Source organism: Varanus komodoensis, unplaced genomic scaffold, assembly GCF_004798865.1.
Source record: "Varanus komodoensis strain SLA01 unplaced genomic scaffold, ASM479886v1 scaffold29_1, whole genome shotgun sequence".
Taxonomy (NCBI): domain Eukaryota; kingdom Metazoa; phylum Chordata; class Lepidosauria; order Squamata; family Varanidae; genus Varanus; species Varanus komodoensis.
This window is the reverse complement of record NW_025335759.1, coordinates 1332619-1344134: the sequence shown is the minus strand read 5'-3', so window position 1 is coordinate 1344134 and position 11516 is coordinate 1332619. Positions and strand designations below refer to the sequence as shown.

At 45.0% G+C, this 11516-nt stretch overlaps 1 protein-coding gene across 1 annotated transcript; it reads left to right on the top strand.

Moving 5' to 3' along the window:
* The first annotated feature begins 71 nt into the window (after nucleotides 1-71).
* On the top strand, nucleotides 72-11189 carry DBR1 (debranching RNA lariats 1). The gene is made up of 8 exons (XM_044435184.1): nucleotides 72-281; nucleotides 1627-1751; nucleotides 4541-4621; nucleotides 5698-5783; nucleotides 6040-6264; nucleotides 7380-7460; nucleotides 8580-8725; nucleotides 9720-11189. Exons 1-8 carry the CDS (start codon nucleotides 82-84, stop codon nucleotides 10396-10398), a joined length of 1623 nt encoding a protein of 540 aa, XP_044291119.1. The 5' UTR covers nucleotides 72-81; the 3' UTR covers nucleotides 10399-11189.
* Nucleotides 11190-11516: the final 327 nt, after the last annotated feature.

The following is an 11516-nucleotide window of genomic DNA, read 5'->3' as shown; positions in this document are numbered from 1 at the left end:
AACGGTAAAAGTCCGCGTCTCCCAAGGTGCTTGCGTAATAGAGCCGAGTCGACGGCGGGGCGCATGCGCAGAAACCGGACGATGAAGGTGGCGGTGGCCGGCTGCTGCCATGGCGCGCTGGACAAGATGTACGAGACCCTCCAGTGGCTGCAGCAGCGCCACGGCCAGGCGCTGCCGGACTTGCTGCTCTGCGCCGGAGACTTCCAGGCCGTCCGCAACTCGGCGGATCTGCGCTGCATGGCGGTGCCTGCCAAATACCGGGTCTTGGGAGGCTTCGCGCGGTGAGCATTCCGGGGGAGAGAGGGAAGAGGAGACAAAGCAGGATATTCCGGGAAAGGGATCCATCCAACCATCCATCCCGCTTTTTATTCGGGCAGGAACCCTGCCAAAGCGGCTTGGCATAATCCATCCCTCCATTTTTTCCCGGCCCCGGACTCCTTTTAGAAAGCTGGGGGGGGGAGGGGAGGGGAGGGGAGGGGAGGGGGTGCCTCTGAGCACGTGCAAAGTGCAAATTCCCTCACCATGAATCACAGGAAGGCGTTTGTTTGTGCAGTCTTTCGTTACTATGTATAGATCATGAATGTATAGGTCAATGCTTTCACGTTTCTAATCCTGCAGTTCTACGTATTATTATTGCCATCACTTTTATTTCTATTCATCCGATATATAATGTTTTAAAGCATTTACAGTGTGCTACTATTATCTGGAAGAAAGTGCCTTTGAAATCAAAGTAGACATTAGGATTCAGATTGTTCTAAACTTGTAAAGAGGCAATCCTGTGCATATTTAGTGGGAAGAAATGCTACAACCCCCAGCATACCCCAGTCAGGAAGGAAAGGTGGTTCCATAACATTTGTTCTTACCGGCCTCCCTCTAGCTCAGATACCTGTGCATTCCTTGTCCAGCACCTGCAGAAGAAAAGCCCATATCCATAGATCTCTATGGGAGATGGAAGCTGACACACTCAGGGATCCAGCAAAACTTAAATCTTCGTGCTTCCCCTGCTGATCTCAGGGGCACAGACCGTGTGTGCAAGGCTTTTATGCATACAACCCATGAAGGGGGCTTGTGTGTTAATTGAGTCTGATGTCCCAGTGAAGGCACTTGGGTGACCTTTAACTGAGCCCTAAATGTTCTTATTATATCATGATTCCTATTGAATTGAGAGAGGCTCACTGCGTTGTAAATATATCAAAGCATCTCATGCTGACCTATGTGATTCATCCACCTTTCATCCAAGGGTAGTGTTTCAGGTTAATTTGGGCACTGAACACATACTGTTCACAATGCACCACATGTGATATATGGGATACAATGGTGTATGTATATCAACCTATATGCTTGATTCCTCACCTGCTGAAAGTGTCTCAGAATTGCAGAATTCAAGGGACTGAATGTGTACATATGTCACACCTTTAGTAGGTTATGCAGAAAAATTCTATAGCTCCTCATTTTGGAAAATTCTCATCTTCCTTTACTTTTAGACTTGCAAACGATAGGATGCAAAATTGTCCAATTCCCAAGCCTTTCATCCCTAACCCATTTCCAGGTAATTTATTAATGGTGGGCAAGTGAGGGCAAAGACAGTGGATGCTTAATTCCTTGGGTTTTCACTGTGTCTTCTAGGTATTATTCTGGAGAGAAGAAGGCTCCTGTCCTGACAATATTCATTGGGGGCAACCATGAAGCTTCAAATCACTTGCAAGAGCTGCCGTATGGTGGTTGGGTGGCACCAAACATCTACTACCTTGGTATGAAATTTCTTTTTTTTTTTTAAGTAAATTTTATTATTATTTTCTACAAACCAAAAAGAAGAAACTAAAAAAATCGATCATCAGAGACATCAGACCTACTGGGTCAGCTCCCTATTTTTTTTTTTAATAGCAATCTGTAGACATATTCAAATCTAGGCTTAGTCCCGTTTCTCTTACCTTGGTATGAAATTTCACTGCTTGTCTTGGTAGACTAGAATGCTGGTGGAAAGCTGAGGATTTCGGTTCAAATGCAACCTGCCCTGACAGAGTAGGAAGCAGCAGGATACACTGAGGGGTGTGTGTGTGAGAGAGAGAGAGATTGTCACATTTATATCCTGTTTCTCCTCCAAGGCTCTGTGGGTTTTCTTCTCATTTTATCCTGGCAGCAATCCTGTGATGTCCATTAGGTTGAAAGATGGCAACTGGCTCATGGACATCCTATGGCTCAGTGTGGATTTGAAAGAACCTGGGTTTTCTCTGTCCCAGATTAACTATTACATGACACTAGTGAAGCATGAGGATGATAAGGGAATCCCCAGTGCAATCCCATAGCTGCCTACGGAAAAGTAAGGCCCACTGCGTTCAGTGGGTCTTACTTCCGGGTAAGTGGTTATAAGATTGCAGCCCGACTTTCATTGCTTTCATTGGGCTAGTCCAGACTTCATATTAAACCAGAGTGATCTAGAATTTGGCTTATCAGGAATGATCTTGATTAGTACTGAAAGTTTCTTGATCACTGCTTGCCTGGCTGAACAAACCAGGGAATCATTATCAGTGATAGGTTTAGTGTTTCATTTACATGGGAATATCTGGCCTGTTGATCTCCAGTCAAGCTAACAAACATAAACTAGACTTATTCCTGGTTTGTAATTCTGGCTTATTAGGAAAGGAACAAGCCAGTGGTTCCAGTCTAGATATAAAGGGAAACATAGCATTAACTAAAGCTTCCTGCTCAGTTTAGCTGCTTTAGCTAGCTGGAGGAGCCAAGTGGGGACAATCAAGCATCCCAGCATCCTTGCTTATTCACAGTAAACCAGAACTGACTGTGTTGTACAAACTGGGCCATTAACTTGGTAGTTTGCCTTAGGCAGCCTGTGGACTCAGCCTCAGTCCGAAGCCTCCCTGGGTGTCTCTGTAATGTGTGGCTCATGTTATGTATATGTTTTGCAACATGTGCTCAGTGGTTCAAAAACCTCTTTGAAAAAATCAAGTGTACTAATTTTCTATGGGACTATATTCTATGAAGAAAACAGCTGCAGTTTCATGTAAGGTATTTCATGTAATTCAAAAGGAGAGAAAATAGCAGATCGAATTTAGTTGTCCAATAAATCTAGTATCACAACAGATCTAATTACTCTTATCCCATATTATTATTATTCCAATAGCAAATGAGACCTGCATGTTTGAACAGATAAAACTTACAATGAATTCCTCTTTAAGAAGAGCCTATGCTGCTAGTTATATAGCTGTTACAAATCACAATAATGCATTATTTCTGTTTTGTAATGAGGATTGTTTCTTCCAGAGCTCAGACTGGCATAATCTTACAGCAGCCATCCTGTGTGATATCAGCTTTTGCTGTTGCTTTTGGCAAGTTTTAAGTCAATAGGAAAAGTGAAGAATCTAGTTCCAATTCTGTCTCTTTCTGACCTCAGGTGGCCATTGTGGGAAACTGCTTATCTCTGAAACCTTAGATAAAAAGACACTGTCACTGCCGTGTGCATTTTATTTTATATTAAGTATTTATTTGTTACATTTGTATCATGCCTTTCCTCCAAGGAGCCCAACGTGACATGTAATCTTATTGCTGTTCATTTGATCCTCACAACAGCCCTGTAAGGTAGGTTAGACTGAGCCTGTGGCTGGTGCAAAGGCACCCCATGGATTTCACATCTGAGTGGAGCCTGGAACCCAGATCTCCTAAGACCCAGCCTTACTTTCTAACCACTACATCATGCTGGCACACCTTTCCTGTGGCAAAGAGGTCCTTCCCAATGCTGTGGTGTGAGTGGGCATCAGAGAGGTGAGGAGAACATAACGCAGGTCTAGGGGTGACTATGGCGAGTCCCTGAATAGCAGACTGCACCTGCCCAGCGCAGTGTGGCCCTCCCTGTCCTCCTTCCTGGCTTCATAGGGCAGCAGAGTGAGGACATTGCACAGATACGCATTCTGCTCAGTTATACCTTGTGTTGGGCTGGGTGGAGGGACCTCTGGGTTTTGGGCTCTCTCCTGTTTGCCCCAGAGGGCTGGTCTGCTTCCCTAGAAGCACCTTCTTCCAGCCTCACGTCTTCTGGAAGTTATTGACTGGCTGTAGTCTTGAAAATCTGGAGGGTACCAGATCATCAAAGTCTGCTCTAGAGTCTTGAAGGAGGAACATCTAAGCCATGTGCAGTCTGAACATGTCCTGCATTGCGCAGTGCTAAGCTGAGTTTGCTGAAGCATCAGGTTTGCCCTTCTGCTTCAAAGGGCTCGTCAGTATCACTTAACTCCACGCTAGCAGTGAAGAGGAGGAGATGAAAGCAGCAGGATGGAGACTCAGCAACCATCCTGCAAAGAATCACTTTCACGTGTGGTATAACTGGGAGGCCGGCATGTGGAAAAGGCCATTTGGCAGTCCTGGGCGATTTCTGGTTTGAGGAGCAGAGCAGACCCAACTACCACGGAGCGGTGGACAGCTTTGTATATGAGAGAAATGCTTTGGGGACAAAATGAATGTGCTAGTGGAGGCTTTCGTGGACAGTTTGGAATTGCTCTTGTTCATCAACACCCCTTTTCTCCTGTTTCAGGTTATGCAGGAGTTGTAAAATACCGCGGGGTGAGAATTGGTGGACTCTCTGGCATCTACAAATCTCATGATTACAGGAAAGGTACACTTGGGTGCAACACCTGAGACTCACATTTTAAGCTAATGTGCCATTGTGATTTGTTGGTGCAAAGCTCTGTGCCCTGGGGTGAGTTTCTTGTGAAAGAAATGGAGAGGCTGGTTCTGAAGCCTGGATCAGATGTTACTGGGAAATGCTCTGAAACCATGTTATGATACTGCCTTGCTTGAACTAACCACAATTAAAATCAACCAACGTTTCCTGGCTTTGAATGTAATGGGAGTCTGAAGTGTACTGAAGCCATGCATCCTGACCATTTACCTAATAAATTCTTTCTTCTGCACAAAGAAATTCTTTATCTAAGATTTTCTGGAATTGCAAGATTCATAATTGTATGTCTTCTCCCACCTGACCCCCCCCCCAAAAAAAAATCTCTCCTGGAAGTAGAAGAGTTGATATTCAGGAGAAAGAAGAGGTCTAGCCTAGCTTGCACTCAAAAACTAGTCCTTCGTGAGGGCCAGGGCAGTGTAGCAGTTGCAGTATTTAACTAGGATTGAAGAAGCAAAGGTTCTGAAAATTCCTTATCTGTGAACTGCCCTAGGCCAGTCACTATTTCTCAGCATGACTCACTAAAATTGCAGCAGGAGGAGAACTGAATATATCATATCGAGTCCTTTATTGAGAACCATATATATCTTATTTGGTCCTTTAAGGAAAATGCAGAATCTTGATGAAAGAACACAATCTAGGGGTTTTCTTTTCTCTGCTGAGAGCAGGTGGGAGAATTGCATGACTGAATGGCTTCTAAAGGGGTACCATCCAGGCTCACCTTTCTCCGTTGTTGTCTAGAGAGCCATTTAACAGGTCGGGCAAAACAGGCTGTGCTCTACTGCTTAGGATCCTAGCTCCTCCTCCTGGCTCTTGTGCGGATGCAGCTATAACATCAGGCCCAAGGATCAGTTCTGGTCAGTAAGGCATCAGTCTCATACTGAGGTTCAAGTGTGATGCGTCCCTTCATTTCTCATTAAAGCTTTCCGTTGCACAGAAAGTTCCTTGGAGAGCATGGCTTTCCTCCTTTGAGACCACTGTGCTTCAGTTTGCTCTTTCTTAACTTTTTTTAGGCCACTTTGAGTGTCCACCATACAACCAGCAAACGATAAGGAGCGTCTACCATGTACGGAACATCGAAGTCTTCAAACTGAAGCAGGTTAGTATACAAGGCGTCTGGGATCCTGACCCCAGCCAGCATGGCTAATCATCAAGAGAGCAGGAGGTTTAATCCAGCCGCTCCTGGAGGTGGACAGGTTCTTCAGCCCTTGTGCTGGACCATAGTTTCGTGTGACAACTGAATGTATCCCATATTTACTTTATTTCTTTCCTTCCCTGACATCCTTTCCTATGGTTCTGTGTCTGGTGCCAGTAGACATGTCTCATCTATGCTGCTTTAATTTTGATCTGAACAGTTAAAACAGCCAATGGACATATTTCTCTCACACGACTGGCCAAGAAGTATCTATCACTATGGAAACAAGAAATTGCTGCTGAAAAAGAAGGCCTTCTTCCGCTCAGAGGTGGAAAGCAACACCTTGGGCAGCCCCGCTGCTTCAGAGCTTCTGGAACACTTGAAACCCGCATACTGGTTTGCGGCCCACCTGCACGTGAAGTTTGCAGCTTTAATGCAGCACCAGGTAAAGAAACAGGATGTTTTGCATCCCTTTGGTTCAAGCGTGTGCTTTGGCGGCGGCAGACTTGCTTTGCTTTTGTGCTTGTGGCTTTTAAATGAAGGCTTGGAAGACCAGAGAGGATTAGTAGCAGAAAGCCAATGCATACTTCAGTAGTGCAATGGCCTGTTGTGCTTGATCACAACATCTTGTAAAGTGCAAGGAATAAAATAGCATTTTCTTAGTTCCCAAGTTCCCATCTAGAAATGGAAGGACTCATTCCTTTCACATGATCCAGCAAAGGGCCCTGCTGATGGGGAAGGGGTGGGAGAGGCAACCTCTGCTGATACTTCAGTCTCACTCTCCCTCCCTCCTTCCCCCTCCAGAGTTTTGGTGGGCTTGGGGTTTTCATGGGAAATACAAAAATTTCTTGCCATTCCAGTGGGAACAGCCCATGAGTACAGTTCTGCTCACTGAGATGCCAGTGGCAGAAAGGGTCAGGGTTAACAAAATAAATAAAATAAAATCAGAAAACCTCAGTGGGTTTTTTGGTTGCTGCACAATGAAAATAAGGTAGTTGATTATCAGATTATTCAAATGCTCATATTTATATCTATTTAGTAAATAGTCCTCAGGCAATTCGGTTTGAAGTCCTAGAGCTGGCTGAAACGTCGGAGCACAACAGAGGATGGTTTGGTTTGCAGCTTCTTTGCATTGTTGCTATGCATAAATTGGACTTGGTTTGCTCTCCAAAGATTTCTAGTTTTCGTGTTCTGTTGAGATTTCTATAAAACAAAAAATGATTGTCTGTAGAAGTTCCCCCCACCCCCTAAAGATGCTTTTGGGAGGGGCCATTTCTCAGCAGGGGACTATGCGAATTGACTGCCAGTGGAGGCTTTGCTGGCTGGGTCTCTGGCCTCTCCGGTTCAAGGCTCCAACAGCACCTAGTGGGGAGGTTTTCCGCTGGCGTCTTGGAGCACTGCTGCCAGGCAGAGCGAAGCAAAGACACAGTTGGGACAGGTGGACCAGCTCTTACATTCCTCGATATAAATCAAATCACTTTTCATTTTGTAGCAAGCAATGCTGCCTTTTTTGCTGCATGGCTTATGTTTCCGGTTATATCTCTTTGTCTTGCTTTGCAGGCTAATGGCACCGGGGGGCAGCCAAAAGCAACAAAATTTCTGGCCTTGGATAAATGCTTGCCACATAGAGACTTTCTACAGGTAAAGCAATGATGAATTCTGTGTTTGGGATAGAGCAGTCACCCCTTACCTGCACTTTCCAGATACATTGAACTGCAGCTTCCATAATTCCCAGTCAGCACTGGGCAAAAAGATTCAACACATCTGTGGGGGGGGGGGAGGTTAGGCTGAAGAAGCTAGCCTGTATTACTAGGCGGAAGATGCAGTGACATAAAAGGGGAACATCGCAGTCAGCAAACCAAACATGTGTCTGTGTTAATTCTTGATTTAACCCACTAAATCCTTCCCAGCAGGGCTAAAGGAACCCCTTTCCTTTTGCCTTGGTCAAAATTATTGGGCGGGGGGGGGGCGGTGCCTGCATGCCAGCAGTGCAGGGCCAAAGTGGGAAGTTACAAATGCGCACCCTTGGCTTTATTCATTAGGCAGCAGGGGAAAAGGGGGCATCTTTTCTGGACTCATGCAAGGCCCCCTCTGCCAGCTTTGTGCTTGCAGAGATGGAAGGAGATGGCAAAAATATTGGCAGTATCCCATAGTGGGGCAGCCTCTCGTCATGGGGTGTGGAATGGGGCGATTCAGACTGAGATGGCCGGAGGTCAGCATTTGGCTTACGGGTAAGAGGTCACCCACTGCTGCTGGATTTGGAAAACACAATGACCCACGCTCAGAAGTTGAATGTGACTTGCCATTGAGCCATGGATGGCAGTGGAAAAGTGGGTTGTCTGAACCAAGGCATGCTAATAAAAAAAGTTCACTGGTTACATTTTTGTTAACTGCTTGTTACAAACTTTTGTTACGTATGTGTGAATTGCTAACAAACAGCCCACAGCTCACAGCCCAAGAACAAACCATGGTTTGTTAGTGTGGCTGGCTTCAGACAGTACCATAACCTGCTTTTTCACAATAACCCATGGGTCAACAAAACTCCGCCCTCAACCCGTACTCACACCTTGAGTGTGGTTTATTGTATTGTCTGAACACAGTTGTAGTATTTTATGAGCTATAAGTAGCTAAAAGAGAGAATTGCCATCTGCAGTGAGAGTAAGGATGGTTAAATCCAGAGGGATGTTCTGCCCTCATTTCACAGCCATGTCTTCGTGTTGGGAGTTGTGAGCTTCTCTTACTTTCTCATTGTTTTTTAAGATTGTAGAAATTGCACATGACCCCAATGCATCCGATTGTCTGGAATATGACCCCGAATGGATTGCTGTTCTGAGAGCTACTAACAGTCTCATTAATGTCTCTCCAAATTGCTGGAATATGCCTGAAAACAATGGACTCCATGCAAGGTATGTAGAATATAATTATTTTTATAAATATATGCAGCTCTTTCACCATATTTGACACCTCTTTGTATCTTGCAAGCAGAATAAAACAGTAACAGTCCAGTTGAGTGACCACATTGCTAAAAAGAGCAGGGCTGCCGGCAAACCTCTGGATGTTGCTGGGTCAGCAAGGAAACGATCAAGATGCATTTCCAAACACTTAGCATAGGTCCCCACATTCATGTTTTTTGCTAGAAATATTTATATAGGGTTTATGGCAGTCCTCATGTTTGTAAGTTTGGGTTGTTCGTAACCCGGGGACTCTCTGTATTGTGGTAGCTTAACCTGGGGGAAAGTCACTTGCAATTCTTGTAAAGAATTCTTACTTACATCGATGAATTTGACTAACTGACATCTTTATTATTACATACACATTTAATTCTGTTTTAAAGCCATCTAAGTAGTAGTGACCCTCACACCTGAATTCCACAAATGAATTGCATGTTTTGTGAAGAAGTACCTTGTTTTGTCCAGGGGTCAACAATTCCTGACTCCCCTTGGTAGCCAGTCCAAATTTGTTAGCACAATTCAGGTGCTCGGACATTATGCAGAGCGTGAGGCCCAGAAGGAGCACTAGTTGTGCTGAGCCTCCTCTGTGGCATCGTCTGCAGCAGAGAAGAGAGATGGAAACTGCCCCCTTTGAACTAAACCACGGGTGCTCAGGACAGCAACACATCTCATGGTTTATGTATCTCCAAGGCTCAGTGCAGACTCAGGAAGTGCTTCTACCATGCTGTGTGTCTTAAATCAGCCTGGCATTATGGAAAGTCCTCACACTTTTTCCAGCATGGGATTAGGGGTGCAGGATACTGCCTGATTCCATGCTTTCTCCAGAGCAAAATACATACCCGTCCCTGGGAAGGTTTGCTGTTGTCTGTCCTGAAACTTTTTGGATACCCAGTGCCAGGGAATTTGCCTTGATAACTAACCGAGCCTTGGTGTGTTTGACATCTCATAGATGGGACTACAGTGTCACAGAAGAAGACCTCAAGGAGCTGCTGGAAGAGGTGAACCACAACCTGCAGATTCCACATAACTTCAGTCCTACGGTTTCTCCTGATGACACAAATAAGTCCCAGCAACACAGGGAACCGGTCCATAGAATCAGTCCCCAGACCACTGAGTTCTGTGCCCGGTTTGGCCTTATGGACATTAATTCTAGAATCCAACAAGTAAGAGAAGAGAAACTGGAACGTAGAGAGGAGGAAGAGGAGGAAGAGGAAGAGGTAGAAAGCACTGGATCTGCAGAGGAGCCCAGTGATTATAACACGGACGTTTCCAGTTTGCCATCTTTTGTCAATCCGGACGAAATAATCCTAGACGAAGACAGTGCTGATGAAGACCTGGAGCTCTCCTCTGTGAGCACAGTGTCCAACCTCCATAGCAGCGTCTCCGCAACGTTTTCGGATGTTAGGGTCATGCCAGATTCTATGACTGTGTCACCGAATGATACTGTGGACACTGCAGATGCTGAACTGGAAAAATCAAGTGATGGGAACCAGGCTGAAGAGCAGAGCACTAGCGAGAAGCCTTTGAAGCGGATAAGTGATGAAAGCAGAGTAGATAGCGGCCCAAAGAAAATTAAAAGGCGGAATCAGGCCATTTATGCTTCCCCAGATGATGATGCAGTGGAATGACATCCTCACAGAGCGGGGCAGAGTCTTTTACAGCTTATGCCTACCTAACTTTCGGTGGTTTGGGAAGATTTTGCAGCACTATATAGTTCTGATATTTTCATTGTAACAAAACCTATTCTTTTGTATATCAACTTTTATAGTACAGCAAATATTTTATGGAGCACAAATATTGATTTGGAAGCGGATGCAGAATCTGTTGCTTTTTTATAGCTGCATTTCTGACAAGGCGATAATCTTTTATATTTTAATGCACTTTGGGATAGGGATTTTTTGGAGCCGTTTCAAAATGTTTCCACTTCATTGACACTCATGTTCTCTGCGCTCCCTGCAACTTAACCAAACTCAGCTTGAATCTCACATTTGGTGCACTCTGCCTGGTCAAGCTCACAGTTTCTTATGTGGTCCTTCTCCCTTCTATGGCCCTTTACTGTTGGTGGTGACTGGCTTGTGCCAGGAGGAAGCAACCAAGGGCTCTCCAGATGTTCGGGTTGCGAATTCCCTAAGTCCTGGCCTGCACAGCCAATGATTAGGGATTATGGATGTTGTTCCAAAACACTTGGAACAGGTAGCTGCTACTCAGAGCTTAATGCCATGTTCGCTTTAGGAACTGATGTAGGGAAATTCAAGCTGCTAAACCACACTTGAGTGTGCGTTAAAAAGAATACTCACTGCAGGAAACGGGAAGTCAAATTGTGAGGTGAACTAGTCAGAAGTGAATCTTGAGTTTCTTGAATGCCGTAATCTTTGCAAAATGCCTGTGTCTGTAAATAAATGTATCTTTAAAAAAAACACTGCCATGTAGGGTCACGGTTCATGCTGTGTGGAAGGAAATGCCTATGTGCGTTTATGCACCCGTGTGCTTAACATTCACTTCTTAGATATTGGTACTGTTGGAAGGTCATTTTAACGTCGTTCATCCCGTTGGAATGTCATTTAAGCAATGTCATTTGTTTAATGTGACAAAAGTGAGCACAGTGTGAACATATTTGGTTGTTGGAGACACTGACATGACAGCACTGCAAAACAATGTCCATGGTGCACAAAGGAAATTGAATACAAGCATAGGAGAGCCAGTGTGGTGCAGAGGTCAGGTGTGTGGGATGGGGGCTCAGGCACTT